The following is a 19,568-nucleotide window of genomic DNA, read 5'->3' on the forward strand; positions in this document are numbered from 1 at the left end:
AAACAAAAATCAATTGACTTTATAAAGTTTAAACTTTAAACTACAATCAATAACCGATTAGATATTTAGAACTATGAATTTATGATTGCTAAGAAGTGTTTTTTTTTAATAAGAATAACCAATTTTTTCTGTTATGTAGTCACATTTTTTTACTTTTTACTTTTGTTTTTATTTGCAGCTTTTCGGGGCATTGCACAAATGGCATGAAAATAGCTATCAATGCATTGTAATATGAAACAAAACGTTCTATGGATTTGTCAAGATGGTATGAAATAATCAATAAAGTTCATATCTACCACGCTTGAATATAAGATTGCTTTATTTTTGCACTTTCTTATGGTGTTTTTCTTAGCTTTTACTTTTTTGTATGGTGTGGCAAAAGAAATCAAGATGGTATTTTTGCACTAATTCTTTACTCTTTCTTTTGGCTTTTTAGAAGTTTTAACATCTAAATTTTGGGTTCATGTTTTGCAATATATGAAATTGTCTTGACAAATTTCAATTGCTATAGTCATGCATTATTCTTTTGAGGTAACCTATTTTTCTCTTATATTTTTTCTAATATTAGGAGCATTCCAAGTGCTTCTTAGATTGGTCGTCTTCTATGTTGATTAAAACTCTATGGCCTTTAAACTGGTACATCTTTCTTCTTCTTTTTACATTCATATATTATGAAATCTATTCTTCCCAATGCATTTACTTGTCTTCATTCTCTAAAGAAGTCAATTTATTCATCTGATACTCCTTTTTGATGTTGTTCTTTTACATGTTAAAATATTATAACTATTGCCTATAACACTAAATTAACTTTTCCAATTCTCAAAAAAAAAAAAAAAAAAAAAACTTTTCCAAAACCTTTTGCCCTAATGACTCTTTTTGAGTGTCAGTGGCATTTCTTATTGTAAATAATTATTTTTTTCTATATAAAAACTTCTATAGTTTTTATTTCTTATTTTTGAGTTTTTTTGTTGCATTTTATATGGCAAGAAAAAACCTAGGATTTTACAAACAAATTGAGCAATGTGAGGGATTATATTATATTAAAAAAATGATCGAGACTTTAATTTTCATTAAAGAAAGGATGCCATTGATAATAGACATGGCATGCCTAACATTATTGGTGTTAGAATTTTTTTTCCCTCTTAAATTGTAACTTATTTTTTCAAGTGATCATAACTTTAAGCTAATTTAAAATTTAAAATTTTTGTTCAACTAATCCGTGCATCGCACGGGTTAGCGACTAGTTGTTATTATTATTATTATTATTATTATTATGAAGTTGATACTAAGTCTGAAATAAACTCTCTTATATATACATTGTCATTTTTGGTAAGTGACAGCTCAAACTGCTACTTTTATAAGTGCTAGCCAAACACTCAATTTTTTCAAAAAGTACTTTTTAACATCTTTTACCAAATGCTTTGATTTTTTTTAATTAATAATTCAGTTTCATACTGCACTTTTTGAAACCCCCACTTTTTCAAAAAACACAGTATCAAAAAGCTGAACCAAACTCACCTTTAGTTGATATCTTCACCAAACCTTCTCTACCAAGTTGCTTGCGTGATCTTGTCTCCAAAGTCAAGTTGGTTACACACAAAGAATCAATGTACAAATGTTAGTCTTTTTATTCCCCAATAAGATCATTGTGCATGCCGCTAAACATAGTGAAGCTTGCACACTGATCTTTCTTAAGTTTGACTGGTTTCCATGTCACGGTGGTTTTGGATGGTATTCCCTTGTTCAAGTTTGGTCACAGTGGTGGGGTTGGATTGGGTTGTTGGTTGTTGCAGTGGTGGTGGGTTGTTGATCAGCCCGTGGGTTGCTATGGATGTGGTGGGTTTGATTGGGTTGTGGGTCACATCGTGGGTTGCAGTGGTGGTGGGTTGTTGTGAGTGTGGTGAGTTATCTTGTGGCGATTGGGATGGATTCCGATTGGGGTGGTTTGTGATGTGTTGGTAGTTGGTGGTGTTGTGATTGGTGGGTTCTGATTAGGGAAGAAAAGTTTGGTAGGTTGGCTTGTAGTGGGAGAGAGAGAGAGAGACATAGAGAAAAGTTTGGTGGGTAGGCTTGTGGCAAAAGAGAGAGAGATAGAGAGGAAGAGAGAAATAGATGAAGAATAAAGAAAAAATAAAAAATGATAAAAAATGAATATCTAAATAAAGTGCGCAGAACCATTGATATTTGGTGTGTTAAAATAGATAAAGTGAGCTTTTATATAGCCTCTTTTAGGCATGCCATATTTGGGAATTCATTTCCAGCTCTCCATCAACCTCCACCTCTTCAGATATTTTAGAGAAGTGATAATGGTTTCTCGCTCCTATCCTTTTTGTTTTAGGGAAAAGGGAAAGAAAGAAAGGAAAAGACAAGACAAGCAATGGGCCTAGACCGATTTTCTCTTCATGCCATAACTAATTAAGTTTAGTGACAGGCCCTTTTTGTTTTAGGGGAAAAAAAAGAAAGAAAGAAGGGAAAAGACAAGACAAGCAACCTATACAGATTTTCTCTTAATGGCTTCATGCCATAACTAATTAAGTTCAGCAACAGGCTAACTAGTAAAATGGCGTCAAAAAATGAATACAAATGCATGGTGCTTGAATGTTGTTGGTATTGAATTCTATATATTGTAGTTCGCCCTCATTTTATTTTGATATTACTAGTCTACAAGTTGGACTTTAGTGGATACCAAACCATCAACATAGTCAATTTTTTATTTAAATAATTGATAATGGAAGGTAAATATTTCCGAACTAATAGAGTAACTCCCCATGTACAAAGTGCTTGGGGGTCTAGAGGGAAAAGGGTTTGAGCTGCGGGGTTAGCAGCATGTTAAAATTATTTCTCAAAAAAAAAAAAAAGGCATCGCAAGTTTAGAGTAAGTTGGAAACTGAAGAGGATAAAATTAAAGTAGACGGTCTCATTTTATAGAACCTGAGTGACGGTACTAGGTAGTGGAAGATCAAAGGGAAGGAAGCAACATGACGAAACGTGTTGAAGGTGGACAGACTCTCTATGGTGGATGGACTGGAAAGCAGACGGATGCTAAGTGGACGATGGCAAAGCCACGTGGCACCCACATGGTTTAAGTGGTCCTCAAGGAATTTCAAATGGAAATGTATTGTGCTCCTCGATTAACCATAGTTAACCAAGTCTCTATATGTAAAGATCCCGTAAAATATGCGTATTAACGAGGATCTTCCCTACAAGGAAACATCTTCCTCGCCAAGAAACCAAAGTCGGTTCTACACTACTATAAAAACCAAAGTCGGTTCTACACTACTATAAAAATCCAAAACCCTTAGAAATCAAGGTACGTATAATTTACCCCAGCTCTGACACTCTAGAGTTGTGAAAGTTCTCTAACTTAACCTTCGGAGGGTATTTGGCCAGTACCACACCGGTGTTCTCTGTAAGGTCTTCTTCTTCTTCTTCTTTGTTGTGCAGGTCTTGCCTAAGAGAGCGCGAGGATCGTGTAAAGTTTTAGACCCCTTAACACAATATGTTTAACCTAATATTAAGCCAAGTTGATTAGCAAGTTTGTTAATTAAAACTAGGTTAAACCAATATGTGTAAAATAAATATAATGCGGAATTATAAAAAACACAAAGATCTGATGACTTAGGAAAACCAAACCGGTAAAAAACCTGATGAAGATTTAACCTAGCTATTCTTAAGTTAAAATAGATCCACTATGAAAGAATTGAAATTTGTACAATAGAACTTAGACCATTAACATCCTATTGCTACCTCATGTAGAAAACTTACTACCACGATCACATGACAGCTTTGAGTCCACGGACTACTTCTTTCTTTTGATCCACTGCAACCACATGTTCTCCTACTTGTGACTTTGAGACTCACTCAAAGATTTCAGATCTTCGTTAAGTTCTTTATGTAGCAACTGAAGCGATCATCAAGCTCTTGACATCAATCTTGATCTTAATAATCCTAAGTGTGTATGAAGGTAAACACCTCTAGATCTCATAAGAGATTCAACACTCAGCACATCAAAAGCCACTTAAACGTAGCTAGGGTTTTCCTTTTTATATGTGAAGTAAAACATAAAACCCTACACGTCAAAATGGCTTGGGCTGAGTTAGAAATTCTGCAGAAAAAACAATCTGCACGTGGTTCGATCGATCGAGTCTAATTTTCGATCAATCGAGCCTTGCAGATTTAGTCCAATAAATTCTGCAGTCATTCGATTCCAAATTTACAATAAAACATACTTTGAGCAATCCTCAGCCTAGACTCTATGTTTTGATCATGGTTTACCAACACATTACACATTGAAGTTCTAATACATTGGTTCCTAAGGTCTTAGAACCTAACAATCTCCCCTTTTGGCAATCTGTGACAAAACATATCACATAAATGAAATGCTCAAAGTTATAAACAACCCATTTAAAATTAAAATGCCCTAAACCCAATTCAACCTAACTACTATCTATTAGTTGCCAATGTAGACAGCAGCCACGATTGAATTTACCTGTATATTCTTAACACACTCAATAAACACATAAATGCATGTGTGGAAAATACAAGTAAACCAAAATAAATTCTTGATTTCACAAAAGATAAAATAAAAGACATATACCATGAATAGCCTCATAATATAAATCAATAACTAATGTAGCATATGTGAAACAAGAAACAATAAGAGAAACAAAGCATAAAGCATAGTGTCTCCCCTAACATATACAACTCATAAAAAAGGAATACGTCATCACCAAAAAGAATACATCATGAGCCAAAATAAAATATACATCAAAATGCTCCTAGATACAATCTAACAAAAAAAAACTCCCCCTATCTCCATGCATAATACCAATATATACTCCCCCTTTTTGTGACGAATTGCCAAAGGGCAATTAGGACTCATCATAAAAAGGAGGTGGTGGAGAAGACAGTCGAGCACCAGCCAAATCAGCATGCAAAGCCTAAAGCTCCGTGAGTGAGTACATCCAACAAAATCTATCCATGAGTTGCCTGAATGGTCATGAAAGTATCCAACATACTCCGAATAGAGGAATCACTCGAAGAATAAGGTGGAGGATCGACAGCGGCGGTAGGATCGACAAACTCCTTAGCAGTTGGATCGCTTGAAGAAGGAGGCCTAGATGCATCACCTGAGGAAGACTTGACTCTAGGGCATTTAGAGTTAGCTTTCATCTGAGATGCTTTTTGCCTAAGGAAGGTGGCACCTATGGGAGCAATAATATGGACAGGCTTGGAAGCAGGAAAGTCCTCTAAACCTAAGTCTAACAAAATCCAATGAATAAAAACCAAAAAGAAAAGACCATGAGATTTAGCACTACTCCTATGAACCTTAACTAAAGAGCTAATAAAAAGAGAAGGAAAACTGATAGGAGCATCAGTGACGAGAGCGTACAAAAATGCACATCTCTCGAGAGGATTAGTGTGTAAATGAGAGATAGGCCAAATAGAATGACAAGAAATCTGGAAAAATAGATAATTGAACTCAGTAAGCTCATGGGAGGTGATCCGAGGATCAGTACCCCATCTAATGGTAGTACCTGTTAGTAAGGACATAATGTCATCAAGCGGAGGGGTCTCAGTGTAAGGGTACACAGGCTGCCATACCAAAGGTACACCAAGAGCAGAGGCCACTACCTAGGGTGTAATGGCATACTTGTCACCCCTTATCCAACTCCTCACAACCTGAGTGTTGGAATCATTGGAGTGAACAAAGAAGTTCGAATAGAACTCTTTAATCAAGGCAGCTGGAGGAGGATGCTCTACATCTAAGAGAGGTAACTAGCCCCTTCACTCAAAGTTCCTACGAATCTTCGGATCTAACTCATCTAGAATCACCTTACGCTCAGCCCAAACCGACCTATAAATGTTAAGCTTCTCATAGGTTTCTTGGTTTTTCTCGGTTCTAAACCTATCACTCTAAAAAATAGGGGTAGAGGTGGTGGTGGTTTTCTTATTTGCTCTAGTTTTCCTAACCATGGTGCTAAGAGATAAGAATAAAAGGAAACAGAAACAAAGAAAGAAACACAAGGGCAGATTGCATTAGAGAAGGTTAGAGCACAAAAATCTCAATAAGCAACAATCTATATGATGCATGTGATAAATGCACATATGATGCATGCTCTATTGCATTGAATTTGTTCAATTTTACTTCATAAAACATCAATTGACTTGAACACAGAGTTTTTAGAGAAAAAACCCCAAATTTTGAAAAAACCTTTTTAAAAAAATGAACCAAATTGATCAATTAATCATTACACTAGCTAGAAAACATCATACAATGACATAATCAATCAATAACACAAGTCAATTTCATCAATTTTAGCCCAATTGAACAAAAATCCCAATTTCACAAAGTTTCAAGCCCTAGAAATTTCAATTGTTCTTAAAACACCAAATTAATGCATGGGAATCATGTGAACAACATCTAACAACAAAAACCCAGTGAACAATATTGATTAAAAACACTTGAAATTATCACAAATTTAAAAAATGCTATGTTCGAAATTTTCAATGAAAATGCATGAATAATGTGATTTTAATGAAAAAGAAAGGATAAAAAGGACTTACTAGTGCTTGAAGACAAAAACCCTTGAAATATTTTAGGGAGAAAATGACAAAAATTTCTTTAGATTGGATCGGTCGAGAGAAAAGGGAAGAAGAGTGTTTGAAAAAGTTTGAATAGTATGAGGAACATGTGAGAAAATCCTCAAAGAACAATATTTCATGAATGAAATGCATGAGTATGAGATAAAAAGTTTTTCAAAAACACTTGAATTTAACCCAGATCTTCCAAAAACAATATTTTCACACAATTTGTCCCCAAAACTCAAACATTAAACACATTTTGCATTAAAATCAAGGAGCATATAATCTTGGATGGCCAAAACCTATTCACACGCAATATCATGTACTAAGTTTAGTAAGGAATAACTTGTGTAGTGTGTGCAACTAGCAAAAGCATGAGATACATGTGAGGTGATAAGTAGATAGTAATCAATCACATTTTCTACAGAATTCATCACATAAGTTTAAAAATGACTATCACTTAAAGAGTTACATCATATAACTCCCACATCTCCTAGAAAACAAGCTTGCAATCATGGAATTTTCTTGTATTGCCTCATAATGTACACACCAATTTTATTTCATTGTGAATTTATTATATTTGATGCTACACTATATGTTCTTTCTGTGCATGTGCTACACTTTCTCGAGCACAAAATCTTACGATATGCACTTAAATGGTCATGATTGGCTAGTAAACAATGGTGAGATAGTTATTTATGCATTTCTCTTAGGATTTTTTAGTCCTTACAATCAAAAGTATGTGACTTCAAAATGAAGATTATGTGATAAAAAACTATAAACAATTCCCACGCAACATGCACTACATAGCTAAAACTAGCAAAGTGCAGTAAATAGAACTCATCCAAGCTAAACAAGGTACATAAACATGTTATGTAAAGATAATAGGCCAACCTTGATTACAAAATCCAAGATATATGATGCAACACACATTCCCCCCCCCCCCCTTTTGGAAAAAAACAAAAAGCAACCTAGCATGAAATACATGAATGTAATGCAATGCAATTCCTAGAAGCAAAAAGGAAAACAAAACAACAAAAGAAGAATGGTCATAATGAGTATAGAGATGAAGTACAAGGACCATGTCAGAAAGACTCAATTAGATTGAGTCTTTTGCATCCAAAATGTTTTAGATGCAACTCTAGCATTGGAGTTATTATTCACATGTGAATTCTGAGCAACTCTAGGATTGGTAAAAAGGTTTAAAGCTTTTTCGAATTCACCAATAAGTGCCATAGGATCTCGTGCTTGAGGCATAGGTACATTTGGCTTATTTTTTCGCTTTGCAGCTTGCAACTTGAAACAATTTGGACGAATATGTCTAGTCTTTCCACAAAAGTGACAAACCCACACAGGCCTATCATGCAACTTATCCTTAGGGAGGTTAGGATTTTTAGGCGTAGTCTCTTTAAGATCAACACTAATCTTCCTAGGAGGTGGTGTAACTTCTACTGGTTTGACAATCTCACTCTTGGGAGGGTCAGAAGAATGAACAAAATTTATGGAATGAGTTTCAGACATCGAGATGCTTTCTACAAAACCTAGACCATTTTTGTCTAAGGGAGACTTCTGAATACTCAACATGTGATCAAGTTTAGAACTAGCAGACCTATTAGTTTGTTCTCTAACAACAAATAATTCTAGTTCCAAATTCTTAATCTTATCTAGCAACATCATGTTCTCAGTCTTCATTTTATCAATTAAAGTACTAGCATCAAGCAATTTCAACGGCAAATCTTTCTTATCAAGTTCAAGAGAAGCAATTTTCTTTAAACCTAAATCAACATTCATTACATCCTTTGTAGCAACTTTGCATAACTTATTGTAAGATTCTTGCTAATCAACACATTCAGAGAGTTCTCCAACAGAAGGGTTCTCTTCAATCACAATACTTTCATCAACTACCGCTATAGCTGTGAAAGCAATGAAGTTTCCATTTTCATCACTAGCAGACTCGTGATAGAAACTTCATCCTCACTAAGGGTTACGGCCATAGCTTTACCCTTTGATCTCAAGAATGTAGGACATGCTGATTTCACATGACTGTACCTTTGACATTCAAAACATTGTTGACCTAGAGAGTTACTAGAGGTTTGACCAGCTTTCACTTTTGATTTTTCATTATTGTTATTAGGCTTAGTTGGTTCATTCATCTAAAAGTTTCTAGGTTTAGCATTATTTTTACCTCTTGCCCTTCTGTTGTTATTCCTAAGAAAATTTCTAAAGTTCTTGGCAAGATAGGCAATTTATGTAAAAGAGAGTCAATCATCAAATCCATTCTCATCAACATCATTAGCTAACTTAAGAGCCATTGATTTGGATTTGTTTGTCTTGGGTAGGTCTAGTTCATAGGATTGGAGAGATCCTACAAGCTCATCAACAGGGATGGAGTCCACATCCTTGCTCTCAGTGATGATAGTCACTTTTGGTCTAAAGTTCTTAGTCAAGGATCTAAGAATCTTCTTAATAATCTTAGGTTGATCATAAATTTCACCCAAATTATAAGCAGAGTTAACAATATTATTCAGTTTAGCATAGAATTCATCAAAACATTCATTATCAGACATTCTAATACTTTCAAATCTAGTAGTTAACTGCTGTAGTTTATTAATCTTAACTACCTTTGTGCCTTTATGCATAGTTTGGAGAATATTCCGAGCAGTATGAGCAACCTTTACATTAGAGATTCTCTTGAATTCCTCCATAGAAACAACATTAAAAATAGCATTCATGGCTTTGCTATTAAAAACGGCTGCTTCTTTTTGAGAAGTTGACCACTCATTTACAAGAGTAGTCGGTTTCTCCCATCCGTATTCAACGGAATTCCAAACTCTTTCAACAATAGATTTCAGGAATGCTTTCATCCTTACTTTCCAGTAAACAGTTGTTTCCATCAAAGTGTGGTGGGATCATAAGAGAGTGATCGTGTTCCATGACAACAAGGGTCAATGATCAACTCTTAGATCAAATGATCTAAATACTAGAGCTAACCTGCTTTGATACCACTTGTAAAGTTTTAGACCCCTTAACACAATATGTTTAACCTAATATTAAGCCAAGTTGATCAACAAGTTTGTTAATTAAAAACAAGGTTAAACCAATATGTGTAAAATAAATATAATACGGAAACATAAAGAACACAAAGATCTAATGACCAAGGAAAACCAAACCGGTAAAAAACTTAGGGAGGATTTAACCTAGCTATCCTCAAGGTAAATCAGATCCACTATGAAAGAATTGAAGTTTGTACAATAGAACTCAGATCACTAACATCCTATTGCTACCTCGTGTAGAAAACTTACTACCACGATCACGTGATAGCTCTGAGTCCACAGACTACTTTTTTCTTTTGATCCACTGCAACCACAAGTTCTCCTACTTGTGACTTTGAGACTCACTTAAAGATTTCAGATCTTCGTTAAGTTCTTTATGCAACAACTGAAGCAATCACCAAGCTCTTGACATCAATTATTATCTTAATAACCCTAAGTGTGTATGAAGGTAAACACCTCTAGATCTCACAAGAGATTTAACACATAGCACATCAAAAGCCTCTAAAATGTAGCTAGGGTTTTCCTTTTTATATGTGAAGTAAAACATAAAACCCTACATGTCAAACGGGCTTGGGCTAAGTTGGAAATTCTGCAGAAAAAAAAATCTGCACGTGGTTCGATTGATTGAGTCTAATTTTCGATCGATTGAACCTTGCAGATTTAGTCCAATAAATTCTGCAGTCACCCAATTCCAACTTTACAATAAAACATACTTTGAGCAATCCTCAACGTAAACTCTATGTTTTGATCATGGTTTGCCAACACATTACACATTGAAGTTCTAATATATTAGTCCTTAAGGTCTTAGAACTTAATAGATTGTGTAACTTACTAACGATTTTCGGCATCATCAGAAACCTATATATAAACACAAAGAAATACCTAGCTATCCATGCACTATTAACACATTTTGAGTTATTATAGATAAGTCTTGTTGACTCCAAGACACTAACCTAACCCCAGAAATGAGCAATATGTTGCCGGCCGGTATATATAACCTTGCAATTCTCACTATTTTAATTTACTTTTATATGTTACAAGTCGATAGTTTGGGGAGGGGATGATTTGAATTGTAGACGTCTTTATTAAAAATGTTAGGTTCTAAGATTTTAGGAACTAATGTATTAGAACTTCAATTTGTATATGTTGGCAAACCATGATCAAAACATTTAGTTTAGGTTTAGATTTGCTCAAAGTTTGGTTTAAATTAGGTTTGGAATCAAGTAATTGCAGGAAATTACTATTCAATTTTTGCAAGGCTTGATCGATCGAAAGTTGCAGATTAGCAAAAATCAGCAAACGAAAAAAATGCCATAACTTATAAGCTCAAATCGCGATCCATTTTTTCCAGTATATAAAGGACATCATAAGCTAACCCTAGGTAGGGTTTTCAAGACTTTTCAGAGAGAGAAGAGTGTGCCTCTTTTGTAGATCTAGGGTTTTGTACCCAAAAACTCTCTAGAGTCTTTGTTGAGTTGTGTGTTGAATCTCTTGTGAGATCTAGAGGTGTTTACCTTCATACCTACTTAGGGTTATCAAGATCTAGATTCATGTCAAGAACTTGGTGGTCATTTCAGTTGTTGCATAAAGACCATTCAAGAATATCAAGATTTACAAGTAGGTGAACTTGTGGTTGCTGTAGATCAAGGAAAGAAGTAGTCCGTGGACTCGGAGCTATTATGGGGTCATGGTAGTAAGTTTTCTACTCAAGGTAACAATAGAATGTTAGTGGTCTAAGTTCTATTGTACAAACTTCAATTCTTTCATAGTGGATTTGGTTTTTACCTTAGGGATAGCTAGGTTAAATCCTCCTCAGGTTTTTTACCGATTTGGTTTTCTTGAGTCATCAGATCTTTGTGTTCTTTATTTTTCGCTGCTTTACATGGTATGATTGTTTTTTTTAACCTAGATCTGAATAATAAACCTAAGTATTCACTTGGTTAATTAATTAGGTTAAACAATCTAGTTTTACAGGGATCTAAAAGTTAATAAGTGGTATCAGAGCGAGTTAACTCTAGTGTTTAGATCCTTTGAACTAAGAGTTGATCCTTGATCCCTGTTATCATGAATAATTTTAAGTGTCTTATTGTTTTTGATTGTGAAGATTTGAATAAAAAGGACATTGTTGTTTCTGTTGATCTTATTGATGCCTGTGAAACTCTTCGAGAGGAATTATTGAAATATATGAAAATTGCTAAGAAATTCAAGGAAGAGTTAAAATTTGCTAATCTTGAAAAAGAGGAATTGGTTGTTAGATTAGATGAATCTAATAAAAAGAATGAATTTTTGAAAAATCAAATTTCTTCTCAAGATGAGAAGATGAAAAGCTTGGAACAAGAGTTAGTTGAATCTAAAGCTAATATTGAAAATTTGACTAGTACCAAGCCTGCTGTTGATAACAGAATTGTTTTTGTTTCTCTTAAGCCTAAAACTGAGAAAGTTTATATCCCACCTTTCAAGAGGAATAATATAAAAAAGGCTTATTTGGCTAGGTTAGACAAAGGTAAAAGTTCTGATTTAGATGCTGAAGTTTCTAAACCTATGTCTAAACCTACTGCTAGTGTGCAAAAGAAATCTGTTTTTGTGTCTACTTGTCACCTATGTGGTGTTGTTGGTCATATTAGGCCAAATTGTTCTTTGTTGAGGCAAAAACCAAAATCTGAGACTAGATTTGCTGCTAGGAATACTGATGTTCCTAAATTTGTTCATGTTTGTCACTTTTGTGGTGTCTATGGTCACATTTGTCCTAATTGTCATATATTGAAATTTAAACATTCTGTATTTCAATTTAGGATATGTGATGATATTTCTCCTACCATATGTCCATATAAATTGTTTCATATTCTTTTGAAAAATTTGAGCTTGTTGGTTTGTGAAAGGAATTTGCAAGATTTCAGTCTTTCTCAAAAGATTGGTATAATTCCTCAAATACACTTTGCTTCTCATGGATTTTCACCTACAAAGCCAAAGACACGTGCTATATAGGTAAGAAAAAATTCTCTAAGGTGAGTGTTGTTTACTTGTCCTTGATTTAATTCTTTCAATCAATTGTGGACATGTTTTCTTTTAGTTTTTGGTTGTTTTATTTTCTTAGGTCGTTTTATTTATAAAAAAAAAAAATCCAAAAACATTAAAAAATTTCAAAAAGACAAAAATATTTTATTTTGTGTTTAGATTTAATTTTCTTGAGGATTACATGAATTATGATATCTCTCTCTTGATTTAGAACATGCTTGATATTGTGGAGAAACTTGAATAGTATGTATTATATAAGTGCTAAGCTATTTCTGATTTTGTATGAGTATGTACTAGTTTGTACATGTACTCATGGGTTAATTAAGAAATTGATATTTCTTGTTTGTGTACCCTCTATAACTTAGTTTTGCACTGTCATGCGTTACATTTGCATTTTATACATTAAGCATAATGTGTGCCTTTTATGTTTGGTCATAAAATATATATATTTTTAAATCCAAAAAGATTTTGTTTTTGTTTTGTATTACACATCATGGATATGTAATTGAGGTTGACCATATTATTTTTACATAACATGTTTATGTCCTTTGTTTAGCTTGGATGAACTTATTTTATTGCACTTTACTAGCTTTGGCTATGTTGTGCATGCTGTGTGGGAGTTCTTTATAGTGTTTGATTACATGATCTTAATTTTGAAGTCACATGCTTTTGATTGTAAGGACAAAAAATTCCTAAGAGAAAGGCATAAATAACCATCTCACCACTGTTTACTAGCCAATCATGAACACCTTAGTGCATATCATATGATTTTGTGCTTGAGAAAGTGTAGCACATGCACAAAAAGAACATAAGGTGTAGCCTCGGTTATAATGAATTCAAATATAATAAAATTGGTATGTACATTATTTGGCTATAATAAATTCAAATTGAAATAAAAAATTGGCGTGTACATTATGAGGCAAATTAAGAAAATTACATGATTGCAAGCTTGTTTTCTAGGAGACGTGGAGTTATATGATGTTACTCTTTAGGTGATAGTTACTTTCAAACTTATGTAATGAATAATGTAGAAATTGTGATTGATTACTATTTACATGTTACCTCACATGTATCTCATGCTGTTACTAGTTGCACATACTACACAAGTTACTCTTTACTAAGCTTTGTACATGAGATTGTGTGTAATCTAGTTTGGCCATCCAAGATTATGTTTTCTATGGTGTTTGATGCAAAATATGGTTAAGAGTTTGAAAATCTTCGTTTTGAAGTTCTGGATTGAAAACTCATGTTTTTTGGAAAACATTTAAACTCATTCTCATGTAATTCATTCATGAAATAACTTGGTTTGAGTAGTTTCTGCATAATCTTCTGCCGTTTTTCAAAAAATTCAGTTTTCTAGAATTTTGATTGATCGAATGTGTTTTTTGACTAATCAAAAATCCCTTGATTTTTAATCATTGCTCTCTGCGTGACTCAATTGGTATTCAAATGATGCTTGACCAATTGAAACTAAAAAATTTTCAATTTCTAAGTTTTTGACCAAATTTTTTTTCATGCATTATTTATGTTTAGGATTCATATGCATAGCATTTTTTTTTTTTTCTGTATCCATCTTGCAGTTTTGCAGTCATATCTCTCATTGTTTTCACATATAACATGCATACACTTTGCTAAATTGGGTACTCAACTTGATTTAAAAATTGATTGATTAATTTTTGAGTTATGTACTTTTTAGTATATGCTATTTTTATGTGTGAATTGCAGAAAATATTTTTCTAAAGAGTTATGATGGATAATAATGGGTCACATAGTGCCAAGTTTGCATTTATTGAAAGAGAGAATATTTTTCTTCAAGTGTATCCTCAACTTTTGTGTTGCTTAGTTTTTCCCCACCACCTAAATGTTCCTCAAAACTGTTTTTCCCAAAAACATGTTTTGTTTTTCCTATTTTTATAGGGGGAGAAAAGTTTTTTTTAACCTTAGTTGTTCTTAAAGGGAGTTGTTGCTCTTCATAGGGGGAGTTGCCTCTATTTTCTATAGAGCTTGAATGTTGTGGTTCCTTAGTTCTATTTTTTTTTTCTCTCATGTTTACTATCAATCTACTCTTTGTTTGAGTTGTCTTTGTCAATACGTGACAAAAAGGGGGAGAAATAGATGAAATTTGGAAAAGGTTTTTAAAATGTTTTGTTTAGGGGGAGTTGAAATTGTTTTTGAAAGGGGGAGAATATAAAAAGTTTTTTGATGTATCTAACTTAGGGGGAGAGTTGGTTTACTTTTGTTTTTGTTTTTGTTTTTTTTTTTTTTGATTTGTGTTTCATATTGTTTACATGTCTTTCTTTCCACACATGCGTTGATGTGTTCTTTTAAGTGTTTTAGGAAAGACAGGTACATTCTGATCAAGATCTCCTACCTCTTCTTGCAACTTCTAGGTTAGGAGTTTTAGATTGGGATTTGTGATGTATTTGGGCAATAATATGTTTTTGGGATATTTTTACTTTGAGCTTTTTTTTTTTGTAATGTGTTTTGTCACAAATTACCGAAGGAGAAGATTGTTGGGTTCTAAGATTTTAGGAACTATTGTATTAGAACTTCAATTTGTATATGTTGGCAAACCATGATCAAAACATTTAGTCTAGGTTTAGATTTGCTCAAAGTTTGGTTTAAATTAAGTTTGGAATCAAATAATTGCAGGAAATTACTATTCAATTGTTGCAAGGCTCGATCAATCGAAAATTAGATTCGATCGATTGAAAGTCTCAGATCAGCAAAAATCAACAAATGGAAAAAATGCCATAACTTACCTATTTGAAACCCAAATTGCAATCCGTTTTTTCTAGTATTTAAAGGACATCATAAGCTAACCCTAGGTAGGGTTTTCAAGCCTTTTCAAAGAGAGAAGAGTGTGCCTTTTTTGTAGATCTAGGGTTTTGTACTCAAAAGCTCTCTAGAGTCTTTGTTGAGTTGTGTGTTGAATCTCTTGTGAGATCTAGAGGTGTTTACCTTCATACACACTTAGGGTTATTAAGATCTAGATTCATGTCAAGAACTTGGTGAATACTTAGGGTTAAATCCTTCCTAGGTTTTTTACCTGTTTGGTTATCCTAGGTCATCAGATCTTTATGTTCTTTATTTTCCATTGCTTTACATGGTATGATTGTTTTGTTTTAACATAGATTTCAATAATAAACCTAAGTATTCACTTGGTTAATTAATTAGGTTAAACAATCTAGTTTTATAGGGATCTAAAACTTAATAAAAAATATAAAAAAATATGTTAGTTGAGTTATGAAACTCTTGGCCAATCATCATCCATTAATAAAAGTTGCAAGAAGTTTCACTATACACACACACACACACACACATATATATATATAAAGTCTTTTCACATGGGAAGTAGCTACCTATCAAAATTCAAAAATAATTTTGTAGATTTTTACGAAGATGACTCTTAAACTTTGACATGAGTTTCAAGTCTAATTCTTATAATTTCAATTTTTGCAATTGTCTCTTGAATACTCGAAGAGTTGAAAGCCCAATTGGAGAAGCTCTTGGTAACAGGATTGTGGGTACTTGACTAGATATGTCTATAGTACCAGAGTTGTCAACCCTAAGGCGGATGTAAGGATAACTACTAAAGAAAGATAAGAAACTAAAAACATAAAGAATAAGACTGCTTAGATTTTAACAAAAACATATATATATATATATATATATATATATATATATATATATATATATATATATATAAAATTTGATTTGTCACAAGTCTAATATTGCGAGAGTATATTTTTTAAATTAAAAGTTTAAGAACCAAATTGATATTCAGGTTAAAGTGTAAGGGTGACATCTATAAACAACCACACAAAAAAAAAAAAAAAAAAACAATTCATTTGAGTCTTTCAATTTTTCAAAAAGGGGGACTTAATTAGTACTAGCGATTGGTGAGACCTCGTGAAATAAGTTTGACAAGTATATACATATCATATTAACTTGTAGATATCTTCTCAAAAAAAAAAAAAAAAAAAAAAAACTTGTAGATATACTCATGGAAGGAGCATTTACGCTGATTCTTTACTTCTTTTTTACTTGAAAATGTTTTGCCCCAACCTCATTGTAGGTCCAAAATGGCTTGCAACGTCCCAAGATAAACTTGACTTGTTCAGCTAAGGGACCAAGGGCAATATTAAACTTCACATAGAGAATAAGCCTCCGCTAAAATACAAATTATAAATGAAAATTATTTTACTATTTAATTTATTATTGCTTCAATTTCTGGGTTTCATTGCATTTTTTGGTACTATTTATAGACTCACTCGACTATTTTAATTAACTTTTACCTTTATTTATAATATTTTCAGTAATAAATTTTCAATTTTAACAAAATAAACGGTATTTAAACAGACCCTAAGTTGATAAGGTATCTATCACCCAAAAAAACCAAAAAAAAAAAAAGTCCGAGAAGGTATGGTCTTAAACGGTCAGTACATTATTACATAAGATAGGGCAAAGTTTGAAAGGGAATACAAGGAAAAGACCGACTGACCAGAAATAAACTTAACCACCATCACTCATTCTTGCCCTCTTGGATGAGATAAGATTATGTAGCTTCTGCCACGTGGCACTGTCACTGTGGTGCTTAACGATAAGGCTAGATTCAAAAAAATTTCCTCTTTCATGTGGCCATAATAGTGTAATGTCATCAAGTATACGATCCAATGGTCAAATTTTGTTTGAAATCAAGTCCATCAATTTGTGACCATAGGATATGAACCATCCAGTTTATACCATTATATATCGGAAGTGAGAGTAGAAGCTTTGCAACTCCAGCAAAGTATTTTGAGAAGTAAAGGAGAAAGAAAGAAATGGCTTCCTCAATGCTTTCCTCCGCTACCGTCGCCCCCGTTAACCGGGCTACCCCTGCTCAAGCCAGCATGGTCGCACCATTCACTGGCCTCAAGTCTAACGCAGGCTTCCCAGTCACCCAAAAGACCAACAAAGACATTACCTCTCTTGCTAGCAATGGTGGAAGAGTGCAATGCATGCAGGTACCTTATGAATTTGAAGCTAGAATAAGTATTTATGAATTGAAAATAATACAGAAAGGTTGCATGTAATACGTATGCATGTTTTAGTAGATACATTTACCAATTTTAATAGTACTTTTAATATTTCTAAGAGTGTACTTAGTTTGTCATGATTTTCACTCAATTAAGTTGCAAGAATAATATATACTGTAGTTGAAAAAAACGATATCCAAATTGTATATATATTTTGAAGTTGTTTTCTAAATTAGATTAAACCTTGTTATATTGCAGGTGTGGCCTCCACTTGGAAAAAAGAAGTTTGAGACCCTTTCCTACCTTCCACCACTTACTCCCGATCAATTGGCTAAGGAAGTAGACTACCTTCTTAACAAGGGATGGGTTCCTTGCTTAGAATTTGAATTGGAGGTTATTGAAGCTCTCTTTATCATTCATTTTCATTAACTTTCATATATATATATGTGTGTGTGTGTGTGTTCCTAACTAAGTTGATTAGAATAACACAAAATTTATATACATATACATGTAGTTACTGATGGTTAACAATTGAATTATTATGTGTATGTAGCACCCCTTTGTGTACCGTGAGAACAATAGGTCACCAGGGTACTATGATGGACGCTACTGGGTGATGTGGAAGCTTCCCATGTTTGGATGCACCGATTCCGCTCAGGTGTTGAGGGAGGTTGAGGAGGTCAAGAAGACTTACCCCAGTGCCCATGTCCGAATCATTGGATTCGACAACGTACGTCAAGTGCAGTGCATCAGTTTCATTGCTTACAAGCCTCCTAGCGTCTAAGATGTTTATTATCATTCTCTAAACGTACCCTTTTTCGAGGGTCGGTTTGTTTAAATTGTATTTTTAGGCTTTCAAAAGACATTTCTGTTTCATTTTCGAGACAATTCGCTGTGTTTTGAATTTGTGTTTTTTGGATTTCCCATGGAATGGATGAGAACTGATTAATAAAATTGGCTAGTTTCTTGCCAATTCCATGAACTCACTCTTGCTATCAAGTTAAACTTTTGTCTGTGACTGAAATAGCTTTCTTTCCTTTTTCTTTTTAGCTATGTTGTGTATTTTTTTTATCCTTTTTTTGAATTTGTGTGATGAATTTCGTGTGATGAATTTCAGGTATATTTTGTTCTCTGCTTAGTTTTATTTTCTTCATTTTCCCAAATGTATCAATTGTTGAAGAAATTATTTGGTACACCTAGTGTATTATAAACCCGTATTATACAACGGTAGGTCTTGTGTACATATAAAACCTTTTTTTATATATAAGAGGATAATGTAATGCATCAGTTGCAATGAATAATTTCAACTGCATATTATATTGTCTGATGCTCCTTGACATACAAGATAAGTTTTTGATGAAAATCAATGACTAGGAATATGTCGAGTTAAGTCTGAAGGATTACAGGGGAATGTGAATTCTCCATTGTATTAAAAATATTAGACGGTCAGATACAGATTCTATTGCAAATTTTCACCTAAAATTTTCATAGCCAAACATAGATATCTAAATTTTCCTTTATCTAATAATTACCTAAAGAAGGTGAACTACAAAGTACGTTTGAAATGGAAGTCAAGGAAGAAGGAATGACTCCTGCTGAAACATATAACTTTTCCATTAGAAAATCAATTCTTAAGTCCTATTTCAGGTGCCCTGAGATTGAAAGCCATGCTGAAAATGTATACTAATATTTGGCCCTCTTATTAAGACTCCTTAAAAAAAAAAAATACAACTTTTCAATTTGATGCATGAACAAAAGGTTTTAAGCTCAGCTTGGTTGAAATTTGAAAAGAGTCATACTTAATTTAATCAAGCACAAATACACATGCTCAAGCTCCTTCTCTTTAAGTTGATTTTTACTTAAGCTGCTAGTGTAACGTAGGCAGAAAGCCGCAAAA

General features: G+C 33.4%; 1 protein-coding gene across 1 annotated transcript; it reads left to right on the forward strand.

Moving 5' to 3' along the window:
* The first annotated feature begins 17,288 nt into the window (after positions 1-17,288).
* On the forward strand, positions 17,289-18,653 carry LOC142621710 (ribulose bisphosphate carboxylase small subunit, chloroplastic-like). Its single transcript, XM_075795055.1, has 3 exons — positions 17,289-17,659; positions 17,930-18,064; positions 18,225-18,653. The coding sequence occupies exons 1-3, from the start codon at positions 17,477-17,479 to the stop codon at positions 18,453-18,455; spliced, it is 549 nt and encodes a 182-aa protein (XP_075651170.1). The 5' UTR covers positions 17,289-17,476; the 3' UTR covers positions 18,456-18,653.
* Positions 18,654-19,568: the final 915 nt, after the last annotated feature.

Source organism: Castanea sativa, chromosome 1 (assembly GCF_040712315.1).
Source record: "Castanea sativa cultivar Marrone di Chiusa Pesio chromosome 1, ASM4071231v1".
NCBI classification, from domain to species: domain Eukaryota; kingdom Viridiplantae; phylum Streptophyta; class Magnoliopsida; order Fagales; family Fagaceae; genus Castanea; species Castanea sativa.